The 22,852-nt window shown below is 50.4% G+C and overlaps 1 protein-coding gene across 1 annotated transcript; it reads left to right on the top strand.

Moving 5' to 3' along the window:
• Positions 1-16,846: 16,846 nt before the first annotated feature.
• On the top strand, positions 16,847-22,366 carry FOXF2 (forkhead box F2). Its single transcript, XM_082755074.1, has 2 exons — positions 16,847-17,879; positions 21,452-22,366. Exons 1-2 carry the CDS (start codon positions 16,862-16,864, stop codon positions 21,616-21,618), a joined length of 1,185 nt encoding a protein of 394 aa, XP_082611200.1. The 5' UTR covers positions 16,847-16,861; the 3' UTR covers positions 21,619-22,366.
• Positions 22,367-22,852: the final 486 nt, after the last annotated feature.

Raw genomic sequence — 22,852 nt, 5'->3', positions numbered from 1 at the left:
AAGTCTATTGTCCTATCCTCAGAGGTCAGGTACTCTACCAGTACCCTTTTCAAAACACTATGTCACCCTCTTCACATAAACCACCTCAGCACTTCAGATGCTTTGTCAGTTCCTCCAAGCAATAACAGCCAGAAATATAATAGCATCTTTTTACAGCTTTCTCCACATTCTTACACAGTTAAGCATTCTCAGCACATTCCAAGATTTTGATTAATTTTGTCCTCATATTTTATTGAAATTCCTCCATGGCCTGCCTTTTAAATCCTCCTGGTAGCTACTCAAAACAAAATTCTGCTTTACCTCCTACACTCTATTATGTGACCTCCAGGAGACTTCTGTGTCTTTTCTTTTACTACCCAGAAACATTCAATAACTTGTTGTTCATCATTTTACTCTGCAGACAGTATGTGTATTCTTGGCATCCAGAGCAATTCTTTCCTGCTCTTTTCCTGTCTCTCTTCCAAGAGATGTTATTCTGACGCAGCAGTCACACGATCTATCAGCCAGGTCTTTGTGGGACTTGTTATATCATAGCCTTGGCTGTGATCTAAGACTTTGAACTCTTTCTTATTGCCCTTTCCTCAGGGCTAGAGATATCCCAAATTCTCAGCTCACCACTATGTTAGTCTCAGTCCTATTTCTCTACAGGCCTTCTAATATCTCCCCATTCTCCCCTCCACAGGTGGCAGGATACTCACTTACCTGTGGATTCTCATCATTGCCCTTTCAAACCTAGTTCAGCCTTCTTTGGTCTAGAAATGCTCCTCCCCTGCTTTGTTTTCACTTTGCCTTTGTCTTCTGTTTCTTCTTTCTCAAAGCCCTGGTTCACTGCCAATAGAACAACTCCATGAGGACCCTTTGCTCATCTACACTTTCCCTCTGGCACCTGCCTGGCTTTCTGTTTGACTTAAGCAACTGTTCTAGTACCCTGGACAACAGGAGAAGCAGTCTGAGGACTATTTCTGTGCCCTTAAAAAACAGTATGAGATCACCAACAGCCCCTCTTATCTCAGCCTTTTGGACTGTACAGTCATGACACTTTCTCCTCCTCTGCTGCACTAAATCCTTCAGAGGCTTACATATAAGATCGCAGCTTGCCTTACCCACACCCTCTGCTTTAACTACATTTAAACAGCAGTACACTGAAAAAGAATCGCTCCACTTTAACTCTACTGCTTCCAAGAACTAGCCTATGCACTGCCAAATCTAAACAGCAGCCAAGCTCAGACATCCAATGGATCATTTCCCGCTACAGAAGGCAATTCCTTTACTTTCACTATTTGTGGATTACCCAGTGGAAATGACTACAACTCATACAGCATCTATTTACCTGCCACTTGATAGCACTAAATGCCTCACACAAGGACTATAGCAACCCCTCTGCTTGCAAACCAGAGAAAACCTACAGATCCCAAAACCCTCACTCTTCTAGCTGCCTTAATCAGCAGTGCATTGGAAAGAGCTGTGCTGCTCAGGCTCCAGAGCCCTTTGTATCCACCCCTCCTAGCTTTATGTTCCCTCAGGCCAATCTCTTCAATACAGCGGTCAGATGTTGGTCATTTAGGTAGTTTCCCTCGTTTATACAAACGTGGTTTGGAATTGATGTTCATTCCTTTGTCGATAGTGTAGTTTTCAATGTCATGGTGTCTTTCATGCACCGTTCTGAAACAGGAATAATTAAAAGGGTTCTAATGGGTATCAGCTATGGAAATGGCTTTTGCTATACTATGTAATTCTTCTGCATGTACGTGAATTCCTTGCAATACCCAGTGATCACCACAGTGATCCTGGATAGTTCCTAGCTTTGTTCCAGGCAAGCACAGGAAGAGGGAAAGAGCATGAAGCAATGACAAAAAGACAGAAAAATAGGAATTTCATAAGTTCAAGTAACCATACATTTCCCAGTATTTCAGCAAGAGTTTCTTAATTTTCTATACCTTTGAGGGAAACAGAAAAGTTATGAAAATCCCTGTGGTTTTTCAGCAGCTCCAAAACAAAACCCTCATGACTTTCCTGCCCTGAAATTTCCCCAGGCACACACAGAGTCTTTCTTACGTAAATGGGTCAATATCTGCAAGTGAATTTGTAACGTGAGATTTCTGATGTTATCCTTACGGCACAAATGGGCAAGAAGACATATTAGGAATATTATGTGCTCAGGCTATGCTGTACTTTCAAGATGAAAGAGGAGCCAAAGTTAAGATTGAGTTTGAATATTGAATTTAAGAAGAGCACAAAGCCATAGAAATGTCACTCCCTGCAACTATGGCTTTTTTATGGTTATTACAATTTTAGAAGTTAAAAATTATTTTGGGGAGTAGGTTCTTTCTTGTTTCTAGTACTCATTCCAAAGCCATTGACATTAGTGGAAAGTTTCCAGATTAGAATATGAATCGGGCCAATCTTTCAAGGGTATATTTTTATTGAGAAACTATGGAAGGGAAAAAACTGTGAAACCAGTGATTTTCTTTCACTGAGAATACACGGGGGATGAGAGGGGTAAAGGAGTTCTTAGTTGAGCCTCATAAGTGAGCTCTGACAGGGGCTCTTTTGCAGGTCTAGGAAGAAGAGTGGTACATACCACCTGCTCCTGCACTCCCTGCACTTGATAATAAAGCCACAGGGTAGCAGAAGAGGACAGAAATATTGCTTGGTTTCTGACGGTGTAAAGGTGGCACCTTAAACAACCAACCAAATGAATAGTGACAGCTAGTTAAGGACAGGCTCTGTGCAGGGCACTCATAGTCCAAATAGGTAAGATGGAAAATAAATGACAAGCAATCTTATTAAACCTATTTTATGGGTAGGAAATGGAGCCCTGAAGAAATTAAGTGCCTTGCTCAAAGCCATTCAGGAAATCAGTGTCAGAGGAAACAAAGTCAAACCTGAGTGTCACTGTAGTTCCTTCCTCTCAATACCATTTTGACCATCAGGGCTGCTTTCAATTAAGTCTTTTATTGAGGACATCTCTTTCTAACTCTGCACTTTTATTGAATGTCCCACATGGTGGACCTGGGGAACCTGTAGAATTACGAGTGTCTCCAGCCAGCTTCTTTACTGTGTTTTATGAACCTTAATGAGCCCCCACAGAAAGCTGCAATACCTACATCAAGGGGGAAGGGAGAGGAGAAGCAGAAATAGCAGCATTGTGTGCAGATTTTAGTGTGCAGTCCAGGTTCATGGAGTGGTATGTAAACAATCTGATTTGCTACGTTTAAGGACAGGCACAATTTTAGGAAATTCAAGTAACCTGTTAGCCTAGTGACCTCTAGATAACCTATTCAACAACAATGAAACTTACAGTATGCCGGGGAGGCGGAGGGGCAACGCTGGGAAGATGCTTTGTTGCCGTAGGAAATGGGCCAAACAAAACTCTCTCATCATTTTTGATGTTCATTTGATGAGTCTGTAAAAGGAGAAGAGTATCAGCTTGCTAGAAAAACCATTTCCTGACAGATTCACAGTGAATTTGGCTGCCCCATTGGCGCCCAGTCACTAGCGCTGAGACTTGGGGCTGCATACGCTTGTCTCAATCCTCTCGTCCAAAAGTTCTGCTTTTCCACAGACTCGGGTGAGATGGAGTCCAAAAAGAAAGTGGTTCCACATTGTCCACAGCTTTTTATCCCAAAGGCACAAAGGGAGTATGCAAATCAAGCCCTTTTACCTTAAAATACACACTCTCAGCACGGGATACGGAAATTCAGACAAGGGAGACTCAGAAACATAGAAGTATATACAGACTGGAAAGGAAGGAAAAAATGTTAAAAACAGAAGAAAAGTTTTTCTACAAGGCTTCTTGACAATATCTTATATTGTACATTTAGTAAGCAGCTGTCTGTGTAAATACCTTATCAGGCAAAGAAAAGGAAGAACATTGTTCACCCTGCCTAGGTTTCTTATTCTAGTAGACAGTAAAGTGTCCTTTGTTGCGAGTTGTGAGGAGAGGTTACATGGCAAGCATGTGCCAACCTTTTCCTTTTTCACCTAGTCTACTTCAGAAAACACATCAAGTCTTTGATTAGAAACTAACATATGCATTTCTTGACTAATACAACCATCCCCATCACCTTAGCTAGTCTACAGTCTGGAAATCTGTACTGAAGTGACTTGCCCACTGGCAACGCAGAGGGCTTGACAACATCCTTTTGTTTTCTCCTTTTGCTCTCACTTCTGTCTGCCAGGAACCACACTAGTGATTGGAAACCAACCACATGTAAACACATTGTTTTATCCAGCTCAATATTTGTGTATTTCTCAAAGGCTGGGCTTGCTGTATACCACACTGCAGGAATGCAGCGGAGAAAGACCATTGCAGCTGCATCATTTTTGTACTGTTTTATGTAAGAACCTGGAGCAGCACTGTGAGGTGGGCTGGCAGCAACAGTAGGCAAAAAGAAACACAGAGAGGAACAGTTTCATTGCAAGTCTATCTCTGCCTGTATCTTTAGAAAGGTCTTTTTGACTCTTTGTCCTCCCAGTCCTCAATGATAACATCCTGGAGTTTCATTACTCTTGGATAAATAAAATCAACACGTAGGAATGGCAAGAGTCACCGGTACAGTGTTGCAAGAGCAAGAAACCTTGTTCTTTATCACCTTGTTATGTTGGTCCTGCAAGCCTAGCCATAAAAAATGCCTTGTAACAATACCTAATATCCAATATGTCTGCAACAAAACACACTTTCCGTGTAATCTGACTGTATCAAATTCGTATACTCTACAGAAAGAATGACTTGGAACGGGAAGAAAGGAGGAACTCTGAGTGCTAGGAAAACTCAAAGGAACATTTTATTGTAACATTTATAATAGAAAGTTGGGGGGTTTAGTTTCGCCTCAAGGTGTAACTTGCTAATAAAAGTTCTGGAAAACCTGCTGTGTGTAAGAGCCCTGGCCTATGATGTCAGAATTCATTATGCACACAGGGGCTATTTACAGCCTTGTAAAGTTGTAGACAAGGAAATTGTTGCTGAAATATGGTTTCAAAAGTTTAAAGGTAATCATTCTACTGGTGTATACACCTCAGCTATTGAACAGATCTTTTAAACGGTTCCGTGTAAACCAAGAAAAAATCATATGGCTTAAGTAGTAAATATCCACCCATGTTTCTTCATATGTGTTGGGTCTTGAGTTATATATGTGCACAGGGACAAGTGTAGTGTCTTTAGTTTTATTCAAGAGTTATCTGGGTAAACCTATAAATAAAACATGTGCATAAGGTGTTCAGAAGACAAACTGGAAACAATTTTCACTGCCCTATTATCATTTCCCATTTAGCCCAAGATCAAGAAAAAGGCAGGGGGTGAAGAACTAAAAGTGAAAACAAACAAATATATTTCCAGCTGTTTAAATCTAAAGATGTTTTGTCAAAAATGGTGAAATATTTATTGAAATGTAAATTTTTCTATTGTTTTGTTGTTGTTTTTTTTTTCTTTTTTTTCTTTTTTTTTTTTTTTATCAGAAGAATTGCAGAGACATGATGCTTTATCCAGGTCCAGCCAACAATTGAGACAAAAATGCTGCTGACTTTGCTGGGTCAGGATAGGTCTACAGGAACTCCGTAAGAAAGCAGTTACTCCAGTCCATACCACTGAGACTGACATTTTATGTTTAAAATTGGGGAAAAATCTGTTCAGTGCGGTGTGCTCTGTTTCCCTCAATTGCTGCATGCTGTTTTATTCTTCAGCTGTAAGCATTTTAATTGCTGCTATAGTGATTTTTCCATCACTCTGGAAAGGTTTTGTGGCCAGGTGTTGTTTGTCATTTGTCCCACAGTAGCTGGAAATAATATAATTACAAAAATGTAGGAAAATGTGCTCAGCGTTGGGGATTCCTAGCCAATCCAAGCATTTTCCTACTGAATCATTTTCTCAAATATTCCTTCTTACAGCAGCCCGAATGATTTTCTAGCTCCGACTGAGTTAACTTCCCAAGCATTCTAGTTTTATTTATTTTTTCTAATGCACTTGTCAGCTACTTCAAACTCCACCCCAGCTCCTGACAGCAAGGCCAATCGAACACACTCTCATTGTGGTTTCATGGGGAACCAGCTCACGGCCGCAGAAATGGACTGCGCCCAATGGCACAAGACCAAAAATAACTGCACCACTTCCACTTTTTTCAATGCGTCTGCATTGTTCCAATAGCACTGAGATATTACTACTGATTAATTCTGCTATATAAATAATGTGCAAAATGGGGGATAGCTTTAAGCCTTTTTCCTGCTTTTACTCATGTTCACACTAAAAGTTCCATTGCCTTCAATAAGCTCTGTACACCAGACTTACACTGACATAATTTCATTAACTTAGCTGAATTACTCCTTGTTTATAGCAGCAGAAGTGAGTGGAAAATCAAGGCCAACAGGATAAGAAATAATCCTATTATCCTGCCCAGCAAAATTGCTCTGGATTTAGAACTGAGATTTAGGTTTAACATGGGCTTCTTTTGTCACATAAGTTCTTACACCTTTCCTTACTCTCTCTACAGCCACTTTGGTGAGCTTACTCAGCTCAGTCTTTCATGTTCTCCTCCTTCCTTCCTCTTCTGTGTGTGCTTCCTCACCAGATCTAACTGGACCGTAAGTAACTCACCAGCAGTATAGTGTGCATAGCGATCCACTCAGACAGCAGCAAATAATAAATATCAAGTTGGCAGAAATCCTCCAAAACTGGAAATTTCCCTGTGCCCATCACAATACACATTAGAAATTCCAAAAGGCAGCAGTATGCATAGGTAATGTGACCACAAAACATAGTTAAGTTCCTCTCACATGCCTCTGACCCTGTAAACCATAGGCTTTACATGAGTGCTCCTTACACCGCCACATCCTTTCTACCTGTAACAGAAATCACCAATGCATCCATTCTGCCAATACAAGTGTAGTTATATTAGACCTAGCTCAGGCCTAACTACCACTTTCAAAATGGGTTGGCAGAGATTTCATCTGTGTTTGTCACCCTGTGGCCCTCAGGATACTGAAAATGCAGCTTGACTGCCACTGATGGAAATACAATGTGTATAGACTCTGCTAGACCCAAAGAAGCCTCAGGGGAAAAAACACCAGGGCAAGAAAAATCATTGTATGTGGCACTAGTTTATAGAAATATTTTACATATGTGTTGCATACATGTGTGTGTTTGTTACATGTGTCAATATGTAAAGAGACATAAATAAAGGATGTATAAGTGCGTAAACATATATATCTGTACCTATATGTATTAAAAAAGCCTATTATTTCTGATTTAGAATCAAAGTAGCTGGAAATAACCCTGCTTTTCCTAAATTTTGGCTCAAAACACACCACTTCACCAGGCTAGGTCCAATCTCAGAGAAGAAATAACTTTGGGATAAAACTGGAGACAGGTTGAAAAGAAAGATAGCCACTGGGACATAATCCAGACGTACAAATAATCTGGATATCACTGCTGGTCAGTTTTACACTCAGATGTCTCACAGAGATGAATGGTCCAGAGAACTACAAGGGCTCAGACTTCTAAAGGCCTCCACCCCCAGCATCAGATTCATATTTTTTATGTGGAGCTCAGAGGCTGAACATGCTACTTCCTTTGAGCCAGATTTCCCCTTGGATTCATGCTGCAGATTTCAGGAGTTGGAATAACTTATCCATTGGAGAATAAATTAGTTATTGGCAGGACAACTTTGGCAGCAGCTTAATCTTCCAATCAGTTGCTCCACTAGCATTCTTCTATCCTGGAGAAAAGGGCATGTCCTCCTGGGTCTAGCGTTTCTCAGGGTAAGTTTGTAGTCAGACTCAATTTGGAGGCAAAAAGACGTGACATTTTCTCTTAAAATGATAAGCTTCTTCTCCGTTAAGGCCCACGTGATTTTTTTTTAATTATTTTTTTTTTGCTTTTTCTTAAGAGAACAGGAAGAGGAGGAGAGAAAAAAGCCTAATGAAAGTAACAGTAGGATTTGTGTGACTACATGCAGGACATGATATCCTATGCACCACGTGGCACAGGGGATCTGCTGCTTGCCCCATGGGAAGCCCCTGCCTCTTACCCACTCCATGGCTGTTGTTTCATTTCTTTTTCTGCTCTCTCTTAGGTGTCTTTAGAGCCTCCAAGCCACAGCATCTGATCATTGGAGGTAATCAGATGCATGATTTTCCATTAGGCGGATACCACATTGTCCCACCCATTAGATGGGACTCTGACCCTTTAGCTAATGTCTTACCAGACATCACCTCCACCCCGTGAAAGTACACAGCACAGTTCCCATGCAGATCCTCTGGGAAAGGGGCAGCAGGACGGAGGTGGCTGGCTTGCAGGCTCTGCACTATATCCCTCACTGGTTATTTCTTGTACTGCAAGAGCATCTGCAGATCCCTGCTGCACATTCCAGCCTCACTGTTCCGTGGCTGGACGTACACCTAGCAGGAAAGGCATCCTTCTATGCAGAGATTACAGAGCGTTTGTCTTGGTCCTTAGACACAGCTTTGGAAGTGCTGTGACAAGATCCAAAGAGCTGTAAGCTCCCGTAACATTAATGTGCTGACTCAGCATCTTTCATGCATATTACTGGATTTCAGAGCCATGTCTGGGGTGACAGCTGTCAATGGGGCCAGGACTGCCCATGAGAGCCATACCCCCCACCCTGGGGTCTGCTGGCCACTCAGCCTGATGTATTCCTCAACCAGCACACCTAAGGATGTCCTCCTTGACACCTGTCTGAATCCACAGCAGCTCCCTTCTGACACAGACCCTGCTTTGCTTCTGGGAGGGTCCATCTTCATCCTCTGCAGTCTCCACCAGCAACCCTCAAACAGTAATAAGGGGAGAAACCTGCAGAGAGGAACCCACAACTATCCCAGTTCCACACACTAGGCATTCTCTCTCTCACAATATCATCACTCCCCACTTCAGCAACTGTACCTTGCCCTTGCAGGGCTCCACTCCTTCTTTCTGGATCCCTTTCTTACCTAGAAGCCAAAAATCCCAGCCCACAGGCAGTGCCACCATGGTGCCTACTTACCCAGATCACTCCCCCTTTAACCAGCATTGCTGCAAGGTGGGGCACGGACAGGTCTGAGAAAAAGTGCTCAATGCAGCCCACCTGCTAAATTGTGAGCTAGCAGGGTGCCGTCTTGTCCTGCTACTGCATGCACTGGCTCAAGGAAAGGCAAACTTCTTCATGTGCAATAGCAAAGGCAGGATAGTGTTCTCTGGGTGGGAAGAAGATGATAATATTTTTGCATGGAGAAGGACATGGGAGAACAAGGGGAAGCACAAGGATTTGCTTGAAAGGAGAAAGGAGAAGGAAAGGAGAATGGAGAATAAGGAGAGAAGAGAAAAGAATTAAAGGAAGAAAGAAGAAAAGGCAAAAGTGAAAAGGCAAAGGGAAAAAAGCAAATGGAAAGGAAAAGAAAAGGGGAAGGGAGAAGGAAAGGGAAAGAGGAAGGGGAAGGGGAAGAGGAAGGGGAAGGGAAAGGGGAAGGGAAAGGGGAAGGGAAAGGGGAAGGGGAAGGGAAACGGGAAGGGGAAGGGGAAGGGGAAGGGGAAGGGGAAGGGGAAGGGAAAGGGAAAGGGAAAGGGAAAGGGAAAGGGAAAGGGAAAGGGAAAGGGAAAGGGAAAGGGAAAGGGAAAGGGAAAGGGAAAGGGAAAGGGAAAGGAAAAGGGAAAGGAAAAGGAAAAGGGAAAGGGAAAGCTCTTTCTCTAAACCATTTTATTCTGCTGTTTGAATTTTTATTTTTCTGGCAATTGAAAATAAGGAAGTGAAAAGGATATAACCTTATCTAGTGCTCGGAGAGATTCTGTGCTTTGCATCTGTAACACAGCCGTATCGGCGGGCTGTTTCTGTGGGAGAGGAGGAGCAAAACGCTTTCGTCCCGTGCCGGACACTTCTTTGGATCTTCTCCGGTGCCCTTCAAGAGGCTGCACTGGGGAGGCTCCGGGGGGCTCCGAGGCTGCCGGCACCGGGGGCTCCGTGGGTCAGACCACCTCCTAAGGGGATGTCCGCACTGTATTTTTGGCCCCCAGACGGTTCCCCTTGGGAGAAGGATAAATCCAGGCGCTGCTCTCCAGCCCCCAGCCCGAGAACAGCGGGGTTATTTAGGGCCACGCGGCCTGGATCCTGGAACAACTCTCAGCCTTCCTCTCCACTTCCAAACAATAAAAGCTCTCCTCCAAGTATTTAATAAATACGAACTCATAACCTAAGTGTGGTGTCATGTGGTGTCAACCTCGTGTTCCAAAGGCATCGCGGTTACCCAGCCCTGGGACAAATCCCAGGCGAGAGTTTTTGCTTAGGGATGTTCAGTCCCTGCCTGGCCCCTGACTGCCGGGGGACTAATTTCCGTGGCAAAAAGCGGGCATGGCTGACCTTATCATCAGGGATGACCCGAGAGACAAACAAGGGGGCCTTGAAAATCATCGAGGTCGGGGAAGGGGGGGTCCTTCTTCCTTTCCAAGAGCCAAAAACCAACCCGAGAGGGTTTACAAGCGAGCGGCTCCCGGCCCGTGGCAGCAAGGTGCGCGCCGGGGGCGAAGCCGAGAGCCCGGGGAGGGGTCGCTGCGGGGGTGCCGGGGCCGTGCTGTCCCGGCAGGTGGGGCCGTGCCGGGGCCCCCATTTCCAGGAGCCCAGCGCCACCCAGCGGAGAGGCCGGGCCGGCGGCACGGGGGGCTCCCCGCCGCGGGGAGGGGGTCCCGGCGGCCCCGGTCCCCCCCTGCCGCCCGGAGGCACTGCGGCTCCCAGAGCCACCCCCAGCGAGGGGGCAGCCTGCGAGGGGCTTCGTTAAGAAACCTCTCCCTCTACATACAGATATATATATATGGATGGATTTGGGTATGGATTTGGGTCCTTTTATTATTTTATTTTGGTGTTCCCCTCCCTCTCTGCTGTAGAGGAAGAGATGGATCTGCTGTTCCGCAATGTCCTAATGAGTTTGGGAAAGCAAGCAATAACGGTGTGTATAAACTCTGTCAGTGGAAGTTTAAAAAAAAATAATATTAATAATTAAAAAAAAAAAAAGTTAATCATTCGGAGGGTTTTTTGGCCCGGACTCCGTGTTTCCGAGAGGTCAGTGGTATCATTTTGACGTTGATTATGTAGCTGTTCTGGTCCCAAGTATGCTCCCCTCCCCTCCTAGCGTGGTGTGCGAGGATTGTATTTGAAAGGGAGGAAGCAGATACCGAAAGTGATGGCTGATGAATTGTCTAAACCCTTCAGGGACATTTCGTGCGGGGGCTCGGAGGCAGCTCATCAATAAAAGCCTCCCGGATGGAGGAGAGAGGGAGAAAAAGGGCGCTGGGACTCTGTGCGGGGGGGTCCCCGGAGGCACCATCACCCCCCCCCCCTTCCCCTTTGATCCGGTGGGGGACCCTAGCAGACCCAAGGCTTTGGAGACACCGGTGTAAAGAGGTGTGTGCGGGGGGGGGAGAAGGGGACACATCGAGCCCATAAAAGCATACAGAAAAAAAAAAAAAAAAGAAAGAAAGAAAAAAAAAAAGGATGTAAAAGGGGCTTTAGGGTTTTCTGCCCCCGCCACCTCGAAGTGGCCCTAATGAGTGAGGAGGTGGCCGCAGAGTCCGTGCCCGCGCTTGGCAGGCTCGGTCCTTAGGTGCGAGCTCGGATTATTACTTTTTTCCAACCTCTGTTCGTAAATCATGTCATAATCCGGCACTCGGTAACCCGGCCCTACCTTTGAGTGGGTCGTTATGTTTTACGGGCTTTACTTAGAAATTAATGAAAACCTCTCACGAAAGAGGGGGGCTGTGGTGGAGGGAAGGCGGGGAGCGGGAGCGAGCAGGGAAACCTGCTCCTGATTAGGGCCTTCCCCGAAATTCATAGGCGAGCACCCTCCGATGCTGGATCCTTTTTCCCAGCCAGCCCCCCCGCCCTGGCACGGCACGGCACGGCGGCTCCCCCGGGTTCCTGCAGGATGGGGACGTGGGGACGGGATGGGGACGTTTTTGGGGCTGGGGTCCGCGACAGAGCGGGAAGAAGGATGTAGGGAGGGATGCAGGAGGCTGGGGGCACCGCTGGCTCGCCCGCCGCGGCCAAACAGTTTGCTCCAAATGGTATGGAAAGTAATTAAGGTCGGAGCACGCATGAAAATTATTGACAATGTGTAAAGTCAGAAATCTCATTTGATCGGAATGTAAACCCGGGCGGGTGAGAAGCCAGGCAAAAAAAAAAAAAATAATAAAAAAAAATAAAGTACCGCGCGTTCAGATCTCGGGCCAAACCCTGTTTTGCCCTTACTCGCGGCTGTCAGTGGGGTACGTGGAGCGGGATCCTACAGCTTTCCCTACAGCCTGCAGGAACGCAGATACCTGCGCCGGTCTCCAAACTTTCCGCTTCTTATTTTACCCCGCGCCCGTCACGTTTTATTTACACCCGCAGAGGATGCTCGGAGACAAAAGAGTTTTGTTTTGCCTTTTTTTTTTTTTTTTTTTTCTTTTTCCACGTCAAAGATGTTTTATATTTTTGGAAGGGTTGTGTTTCCTTTTAAAGAGGTGACCTATATCCTGACCACTGTAGGGGGTTTATTTTGATGCTCCGGGAAGTTCAGTGGGAGCTGTGCAGAGCTGGGAGGGGATAAAATCTTTACCGTTCTCATCTGGCATAGGAAAAGCCAAGCCTACCCACACAAACACTTGGTGGAAGTACTCGGGGGTGACACTTGCAAACCCGACGCTGTTCTTGCGGGACGGTGGAGCGGAGCTCTGCTTTGCAACACCCTCGTTACCTGCCTCCTCTATCCCTCGGAGCGGAGCCTGGGGGGCCTCTTGGATGTCTCCAGCAAGGCTGGGACCTCGGGCAAAGCAACGAGGGGCGCCTGCAGCCCGAGGGGCGGCTGCCCGGGGGGGTTGCAGAGCTCCCGTGCACTGAGGAAGACCTCTTCTCCCACCTGCTGAGGTGGCTTTCCCCCTAAAAAAACCTTCCCCAAAGGCGAATAGATGCTGCTCTTCGCCTGGCTTCTCGCCCAAACTTTACTTCTCGCCTGGTCTTTCTCTCCTTCCTCAGGCTCTGAGCAAAGCCGCCCCGGACCGGGGAGGAAAGAGAAAGGTGCCCTACTAATTCACGACCACTACTTTCACGGAGGTGTCCCGACTTGGCCTTAGCTCCCCTCACACCCAGGCACTGCTAAAAAAAAAAATCCTAAGGCATCTTAATGGGAAGCCAGCCAAAGCTAGGTGGTGATCCCCCAGGTAACCCCTGCAAAGTGCTTTGAGAGCGGTGCCTGCTCTGGGCACTTAGCACTTGGGCTGATGCTATTAGGGCTAGGCTGGTTTTGTGGTTAATTTGCTCTTTTATATTTCTTTTATTTTATTATTATTTTGTCTCGCAAGGAGAGGTAGGCCCCCGCTCTTTGCTCCTCGCCTGCCCTGGGGACGGGAGGTGCTCTCCCGACCTGGGATGCTTCAACCCCAACCATGGGATGCCGAGACCCTCTCCCTTTTCCTTCAGCCTCCGGAAAGGAGAGAGACCCCCAGCTCTTCCGCGGGAGCTGGGAAAAAGGGTCCCGACGGCAGCCTGCGGGGAGCCATCTATAAAAAGAGTCACGCCTGCTCCTCTTTGCGTACGCAAAGAAGGGGAGGGGGGTGGAGAAAAACAAGGGGAAAAAAAACTCTCCAAACAAACACTGGGATCGCACGGCTACTGCCAGAGGTCCCGAGAAGTCAAGAGGTCCCGGGAGCAGCACAAAGGACGGGGCAGAACCGCTGCCAGCCCCTTCCCATCCCGGCCTTTCTGTCCCCTCCGCCCGGCGTCCTCCCGCCGCCTCGGGGCTGGTCCCGTCCCGGGAGGGCTCCCGGTGCCTCCGGGACCGGTTCCCGGTTCCCGGAGCTCGGCTGCGGCCGGTGGGCTCCTCCCGCTCGGGAAAAAATGCCCGCATGTCCCCCATGCGGCAGCGCATCGCCGTCAGCCGCCGTGGATCGAGAGCTAAGCCCAGGCACCCTGAAACTGACAGTCGGAGGAAAATCCTCCGGGGCTTAAGGAAAGGCACTTTTACAATACTGCGGGGATTTGTTTAAGTTTCAGTCTCGGGTTTAATTGGAAAAACGCTTCTCATCTGCAGGACCTCAGAGCAAGGGAAAGAGCCTCAAGCACACAGTTAAAAAAAATAAAATTGGAGGGGGGGGGGGCAGAAAAAAAAAAAAAAAAAAAAAAAAAGCAAGGACTCCAAGATAACCGTAAACATTTATCTTTCATATTTGTCTCCCATTTTCTTAACTGGTTTAGTCTACGTTATTTCATTTAGCCCACGATGCAGAGGGGACAGTGTTATGAACATGAAACTGAAACCGCAATAATGAAGAGATTTCCTAGAATAAAAACGATGATTATAGAACAACATCTGAGTAACCAAATCTGCCAAAAAGTTTAATTTCCGTATACTCTGGTAAAACAAACCAGTTGTGCTCCAAAGCTGGGATCAGCTCAGAAATGGATACACCAACCAAAATAAACATCTCCACCAAACAGCAAATGCACTTCTGTTTAATCAGAGGCACTTCAAACCATCTTTTAAAGCCTCAGTACCATGTCTTGGAGACTTCTTAATGCTATGTTTAAAACAATCGTCTGCGGAGAAGAGGACGTTTCTAGCAGGTAGGAGGGAGATGACCCAGCTTGCGAGCCCCGATTCCCTCATCAGGGCTGCTTGGAGATGACCGCAGACATCGGCTCTCTTCCCTCGGGTTTTGGTACATTGTCCGAGCGGGTTTGCCCCGTGGCAAAACACCGACATCCCCCTAAACCGTGACATCTGCCTGGGAATTAAATGCCCCTTGCCACCCCGCCGCTATAGCACGGAGCAAGGCGAGCTGAGTGAGAGGTGGCCAGGTCAGAGCCATCTTCAGCCCTCTTCCCCCCGGCACTGGCTTCTATTTAATGCCTTCAGCCTCCCGCTGCTGGCCGCAGTGGCTCGGGGATGTCACCCACGCGTGGCCCGGGGATGTCACCCGCGAGTGGGACAGCCGTGATTTGCAGCCGGACGGCCCGCCGCGGAAGGCGACAAAGGACGCTCGCCCGCCGACCTACAGCAGGGAAGGATGTTTACGCACAAAAGCACGGATTTTCTTAAAATATTCCCCATCGGTCGTTGCAACGAGATCGGGAATCGCACGTCGGCCTCCTCCCCGCCCCGCCGAGAAAAAGAAAAGATATGTGTTTTTTTGTGGGGGGGTTGGGTCTTAATTTACACCGGGAACAATTTAAACCGATGTCTCAGGAAAGGTGAGCACGATCTATTGACAGAGAAGTCTTTTTTTTTTTTTTTTTTTTTTTTTTCCTATTAAAAATGTGTAGAAAACCTTGCCGGACTTCGCAGTGTTTTTCTTAGCTGATTCTCAGGTACAATCAAGCCCTTTTCGGACACATTCCCATGTACGTAGCAGTGGTGATCTGGAGGAAGCTGTCGACGCCTGTTCAGTTAATTTAGGTTTTCTTTGTCTAATTACTGGGGAGCTTAGGGAAAAGGAGCCGGGCTCAGGGCAGTAAACTGACACTTGGGCTCTGTGTGTGGTATCCAGGCAGAGTTTGATGGAAAAAGCCTGCTTCCACTCAACTGCAGGTCACTGTCTGGGACCAGCCCCACCCCCTCCCTGCCCGTACCCACCAGCGAGCTCCCAGCACGGAGCTGCGCTGGAGACAGACGGACACACGGACACACACACACACACACACAGACAGAAGGCTGCAGGCACGGCGTCCCCCTCTGCCCAGGTCCTTCCCACCGCCGTGCCTTTGCTGCAGCATCCCTCCCCGCCGCCTTCTTCATCCCGTCTCCAGCTTGATGCTGGAGTCTCCCAAGGCAACTGGGAGCAGCCCTGTGCCTCCGACGGCCCCTCTCCTCCCTGCCCCGTTTCCTCCGGCAAACTGCGGCTCCCAGCAGGGGGTAACCCCCCCCCCCCCCCATTTGAGGTTGCACCGGGAGAAAATCTCCGAGGAGAGGAAGGAGAGAGGGAGGGAAGGAGGGCGCATCCTTGGTGCTCCGACACGACCCCTGGGTTGCTCCTCATTTCATTTTATATGCGGAGGGGTGGGGGTGTCAAGGGGTACCGAGAAGCTGCCCCCATCCTAAAGAAAAAAAAAGAAAAAGGAAAAGGAAAAACGGAGGTCTGGTAGGCTTGAGGAGCGGAGGCAGCAGCAGCAGCAGCAGCGCCTCCTGCCCAGATGAAGAGTGGCCACAGGCCAGCTGGAAAGGGGGTGGTCTCTCGCTCCCGCTCGCTCCCCCTCTATCTCTGCCGCCCGGCTGATTTCTCAGCCGGATTCAAGGGGGGTCTGCAGGGAAAGAAATAAAATCATAATAATAATATATTAAAAAAAAAAAAAAAAAAAAAGAAGCGAGCGAGATTGAAGAACCCGATAGGCGGCCGAGCCTCTAAGGCAGGAAAAAAGTGCCTGTGAAGGGCTGAGGGTGCGGAAAGGGGCCGGGGGCGGGCGGGGGGGCTCCTGCTTTTCCTCCCGGTGCCGGTTTAGGCAGCGGGACGGTGCCCAGGTGGGGGGCAGAGGAGGAAGCGGAGCGGCGCTGAGCGGAGCCTCGGCGGGCAGCGCGGGGAGGGAAGGCGGGGGCCGTGCCGGGGCCGGGCCGGGGCCGTGCCGGGGCCGTGTCGGGGCCGTGCCGGGGCCGTGCCGGTCCATCCCGCCCCGGCGGAAAGCAGAGGAGCCGTGGCGCAAGGGGCCGGCCGGGAGGGATGCGCAGGGCGCCGCCGCCGCGCTGAGGAGGTGCCCGCAGGACAGCGGCTCCCGGAGCCCCCCCCCCCCTGCTCTCCCCAACCTCCCCCCTCCTCCTCCTCCTCCGCGGGGCACCCCCCGCCCCGGTACCCACCCCGCCCGGCTCCCCCCCTTCCCTCCCCGCCTCACCCCAGCCGGCCCCATTCCCCTCCCTCCGCCAGATGACCACCGCCAGCGGCCAGCAGCGGCTGGAGCCCCCCGTCCCTCTCCGCTCCTGCAGCCCGGCTCCCGGAGCTCTCCAGATGAGCCGGCCGCCCTCCTCCGCCCTGGAGACCTCCACCTCCTCTTCCTCCACCTCCACCTCCTCCTCCTCCTCCTCCTCCTCGGCGGCGGCGGCGACCTCCAAGAGCAAGAAGGCCAGCTCGGGGCTGCGGCGGCCGGAGAAGCCCCCCTACTCCTACATCGCCCTGATCGTCATGGCCATCCAGAGCTCGCCCTCCAAGCGGCTGACCCTCAGCGAGATCTACCAGTTCCTGCAGGCCCGCTTCCCTTTCTTCCGCGGCTCCTACCAGGGCTGGAAGAACTCGGTGCGCCACAACCTCTCGCTCAACGAGTGCTTCATCAAGCTGCCCAAGGGGCTGGGCCGCCCGGGCAAGGGCCACTACTGGACCATCGACCCGGCCAGCGAGTTCATGTTCGAGGAGGGCTCCTTCCGACGGCGGCCCCGCGGCTTCAGGAGGAAGTGCCAGGCGCTCAAGCCCATGTACCGCATGATGAACGGGCTGGGCTTCGGCGCCTCCATCCTCCCGCAGGGCTTCGACTTCCAGGCGCCCCCCGCCTCCCTCGCCTGCCACTCCAACGGCTACAACCTCGACATGATGCCCAACGCCATGGCCAGCGGCTACGAGGGACTCAGCGGCGGCCACCACGTCCCGCACATGTCGCCCAACCCCGGCTCGACCTACATGGCCAGCTGCCCGGTGACTGCCAACGGGGACTACGGCCCCGACAGCAGCAGCAGCCCCGTGCCCTCCTCGCCGGCCATGGCGAGCGCCATCGAGTGCCACTCGCCCTACACGAGCCCTTCGGCTCACTGGACAGCCTCGGGGGCCTCGCCCTACCTCAAGCAGCAGGGCCTCCCCGCCGCCAACGCCGCCTCCTCGGGCATCCACTCCAGCGTGCCCTCCTACTCCCTGGAGCAGGGCTACCTGCACCAGAGCCCCCGCGACGACCTCTCAGGTACGGGGGGCTGCGGAAAGGCCCCGGACCCGGCCCCCCCGCCGCGGGTCTCCGCCGGTAGCGGGGGGCTTCGGCGGGGACCCCCCGGCCGCGGTGAGGCAGGGGGGAAAGAGGGGCACGGTCTGCCAGAGGGACAGGGTGGCAAGGGTGTCGGAGCCGGTCTGTTTCGGGATCGGGGGGGATGGCTGGGGGCGTAGGGCATCACTCCGTCCCGGCTTTAGCTCGTTCCCTCCCCCCCCCGGGACGCCTCGGTAAACCGCGGTCCGTGGGGACTCGTAGGGGGAGGCATCGGAAAAGGCGTTAAATATTATCCCCAAAGCCCTGCGGGCTGCGGGGAAAAAGGAAAAAAAATAGGGAAAAAAAAAAAAAAAAACACGAAAGAAAAAAACCGCTTATCTCGAGAAATGCGAAGGAGATTAAAGCAGATCCAGTGCATTTCTGCAAGCGGAGGGAAAAAGGGTTTCTTCTGCTCTCTTTCTCACCCCCTCCCTGCCCGGCCGGTGATTACAGACAATGTCTGCTCAGAAAAAAAATCCTAGCACAAAAATGGGTAAAAGATGTTGGGCTCTTACGGGGAAATTTTCCAAATAGCCCTTTTAAACGTGGGTCCCGGAGGTTAAGCAAACAAAGACAGTCTGGGCTGGACCACACCGAAGAGGATTTTAGCCTGACTTAACCCCTATGAGAGCGGGGTCTTGTTCAATTTTATGGGAATTTCAACAAGTAACAAATACAGGCGACCCTCAGCGCTGGGTCCCCTCCTGCCCCCGCCTTGGGCTCCTGTCAATCACCCCCCGGTCCCCCTCCGAGCCCCGCACCCTGCCCCGGCCTCCCCGCGGGGCAGGCGTGCGGGGAGCCCCGCAGCGGGCAGCCGGGGGGCGCGGAGGGGATGCCTGGCACAGCAGCGAGCCGCCTTCCCTCTATTTTTAAATAACAACAATCATCATCATCATCATCAAAAATTAAAGGTGACAAAACACTAATCAGCCCTGCAGTGGCTGCAGGGGAGAGGAGCGGGTCGCTGTGCCTTACCCGCCGGGCTGCGCGTCCTCCGCAGGGCTGCTCCGTGCCCACGGGGCTCTGCTGCTGCGCTTTCAATCCGTTTTTCGGAGATGCAGCCGCTCCTTCCACGGGGCTTGGTGGCCGGGAGGGGTTCTCCAGGGCTTGCCCCGCCGAAATGCCTCCCTTCACCGCTAGCCACTTCGGCTTGGCTTTGTTGCTGTCGCTGTTGTTGCTTGGATCTTTTTTTTATCTGTTTGTTTGTTTGCTTTGCTTTCGGATTTTTCTTTTGTTTTGTTTTTATTTTTCTTTGTTTGTTTTACTTCTGGCGGTGGCCCGGCCGCCCCGCGGGGACATGCGTGGCGAGGGAGAGGGGCTGCGTGGCGGCTGCCCCCCTCCTCCTGCCAGGCACCCGAGGTGCCAAAGGCGATTCCTGGAAGAGAAACGTTCATTGCGGGGCAGCTCACGAGCAGCTTCTGGAAACAACACGCAGAGAGAGAGAGAGAGGGAAATAGAGAGAGGGGAAGGGTTCTGGTTCCCCCGAAGCCTCCCACCACGGTTTCCGAGGCTGGGGCGGTTTGAGTGCGGCTCTTTTCTGTTGGAGGACGGATGTACAGACAGACCGAGGGACGCTTTTTTAATGCCGACGAAGAGCGTCCGCTTCCAGCAGCTCAGATTTAGTGCCTCCGCTTTGCGAAGCGGAGTTTCTCCGGCTATTTTGCACAGCCTCTGCTCTGGAGTAGGGATCCGGGCCCTGGCCTTTGGGAGCAAACCATCCCCATTGGGAGCAAACCGTCCCCATTCCTCGATTAGATTAAAATAATAATAATAATAAAAACCTTTATTATAATAATAAAAACCATTATTATTATTATTATTATTATTATTATTATTATTATTATTATTATTATTATTATTATTTGCGCAGAACCACTCCTCGTTCGTGTGTGATCCGCAAAATCTCTGTGGTGCAATTGTTTCAGTAGAATTAAAGGAGATAGGGAAAAACGATCCGAGCTCTTTCGTTCGTAATTATTTCCAGCAATAATCTATCCCCTCCTCTCCCCACGAAAGCAGCAGCAAGTGAATTCCGCTTTTCCCTTTCTTTTAATTAAATGCAAAAGCAAATTCGGTGGCAATCGCTGCGGATCGGTCAATAACCTCCTGCTCGTGACAGCGACGGGGAGGACTTGAAACCTTGAATTTGCATCAGACCCAAGAATAAGAGTGGAAAAAAATTGGAAACAGGAGGCTCGGTTCTGCTAAAAGGATTTTGAAGCTGGGGAGGTGGGGGTGGTACGGATTTTTTTCGCACACTATTAAATCCTGCTAAATGATTGAATCAGGATTGTAATAAAGTGCCCTGGTTTATGGTGAGCATACCAGCAGGGTTATTAGAAAGCCGAGGAAATCCAGCGAAATAATCACTTTTATAAAGTGAGCTCTGCGGGGTGAAGGAGGGGACAGTGCTGGAGGAGCCGGGCTGTGCGCGCCGCCGCCGGGGCTCGCTGCACAAATCGCGAAAGGTGCCGGCTCCGTGACGCTGGGGAAAACCGTGCACGTCTCCCTCTTTTTTCCCTTCATCCCTTCTCTTTCTTTCCATGCTGCTTTCTTTCTTTATTCCTTTTTTTTTTTTTTTTTTTTTTTGACCCTCGGTCAGATTTGACAGGGTCCCACCAGCCGAGCCTGACATCCCCACGGCAAAGCAAAGCAAAGCAAAGCAAATCCCTTTCTGGCTCCGTCCTGCAGGCCTTGCCCAGGCGATCTCCCCCCTCCCCACTGGTCCTGTAGGATCCCTGCCAGGCTAAAGATCCCCTCGCGGCGCGGGCTGGAGGGCGATCTCCCACGGGGCCTCTTGCGCTCCGTCCCCCCAAGGGTTTCCTTAGGCTGTGGGAAATTAAAATCGGAATTTGAAAGGTCATTTACATGTCGGGGCCGCGGATGTACTTCTCTCGCTGCTGTTGACGAGGCGTGGGGTGTCCTTGCCCTGTATCCGAGGCTCACGAGAGCACACACGTGTACAGGGGTGCAGCTCGCACCCCCCCCCCCCCCCAAAAAAAAAAAAAAAATCATACACATCATCAGCACACAAACGAATGACCACAAATGAGTGGTGGCAATTCAACCTGCAGCCCCCCAGTCAAAAGGAACCCCCCGTCCCACCCGACACTCCACCCCACCTCCCCCCCGGGAGTGGGATTTGGGGACGAGGGAGGGGAAGTCAACGAGGATCAGGACCCGATTGCCATGTCCCCAGCGCACCCAGAAAACCACGCAAGCGGCATCCTCTGCTCCCATCCCCAGTCTCACCTGACCCCGGGCACGACCGAGGGACACTCAGGGGGCAGATGCCCGGCTGTGCCCGCGTTGCCATACGCAGGGATGCGCCCAGGGCGCGCTCACGCGTGTGCCCGTGGCTCTGCGGCTTGTGGTGCGCCCTACAAGTGGGACACGGGACAGGCTTCCCCGGGAAGGGAAGCTCCATCACAGAGCAGGGACAGGGGAAAGCCTCTCCTCCGTGCGGGTGAGCTACCTGGTTTCTGAACAGCTCTTCTTCTCTCCTTCTCTTGCAGTGGGATTGCCTCGCTACCAGCATCACCCGTCCCCGGTGTGCGACAGGAAGGATTTTGTCCTCAATTTTAACGGCATTTCTTCCTTTCACCCTTCGGCTAGCGGCTCTTACTACCACCACCACCACCATCAAAGCGTCTGCCAGGACATCAAGCCCTGCGTGATGTGAAGGCAGCGCCCCAACAGAGACAATCAGGTGGCGTCGAGCAGCGCCGAGGTATAGACGGACCCACGCAGACGAAATATAATGTGCACTCTGATAGCATTGATAGTACACGAGTCACTTAGCAAAAATTACCTAAGGAAGCAGTTTTCGGGCCCCTCCACTCCTTGAAGGACACGACACGTACAGCCGGTGTAACTCCGAAGCGCTCCCCAAAATCGCGCATCGCTAGGTGAGACTGAGTGTCCCTGAGCGCGCCGGTGGTAAAACGCCTTTCCGTCGTCTCCTAAAGAGCCGAGCTTTGGGAAAGTGAACGAGCCGAAATATTTTTTGTACGAGAAAGTCTCTTTGAATAGGAAAAGCCAGTCTCCCAGCTCAGCACCTGCGAGGACACCCCCCTCCGTTTTCCTTTTTTTTTTTTTTTTCTCTCCCCGAGCCCCACCGAGGACACTTTTTATGGACTCCAGCACCGACCGATCGATATTATTAAAACAGTATTGTTTAGCCCTTTCGTGTATAGACTTTAAGAAAAGTTCATTTTTTTTCCAGTATTGCAGCAAGACAACGTTTTGTTTTTTATTTTTACAAAAGTTGTTTTTCTACCACAGTATTTTTAAAGAAATATTTTAAATAAATCTCGTGTATACTCACACACTATTGCTTTAAAAGGAGAATATATTTGCACTTATGTATACTTTTTACAGTTTGCCAAAATATTTTGATGTACAAATTTTTTTTTTCCAATAAAATGTATATAAACGACAACACACTGGGCAGGCACTTCTTTCCCCTCGGCCCCTTTCTGATACATTTCCTCTCCCTTTGCATCCCCCGTTGTTAAAGCTGCAACCCCAAATACTGAAGGCTCTGGGGGACGAGAGCGAAGAAGGAGAGGGGGGGGACCTGTGCCCGAGGGTCGGGGACTGCTCTGCCTGATCCCAGGCTGTTCTCGTGGGCAGACTTGAAGATAACGGGGGCAGCGGACACACAAGCAGCAGGGACCAGGTTTCCTGCTTCTCCCCCCGAGGGCTCCTTGCCCCTCGAAATGTTCAGGGCTGTTTGCAGGTGCCCCCCTCCCCACGGCCACGCAGCCCCCCTGCACCCCGGAGAGGCTTCGCCAGGGGGCTGCAGGCAGGAGGGGGCATCATGGGGAGGAAGGGGGGCGAGAAGGATCCTTGATAAAAGAATGGCTTGATAAGCATCGAGGGGCTGGGCAGGGGGAGAACCGAGAATAGGTTGG

This window comes from Aythya marila (assembly GCF_965140915.1).
Source record: "Aythya marila genome assembly, chromosome: 2".
NCBI classification, from domain to species: domain Eukaryota; kingdom Metazoa; phylum Chordata; class Aves; order Anseriformes; family Anatidae; genus Aythya; species Aythya marila.
This window is presented reverse-complemented; position numbering and strand designations above follow the sequence as displayed.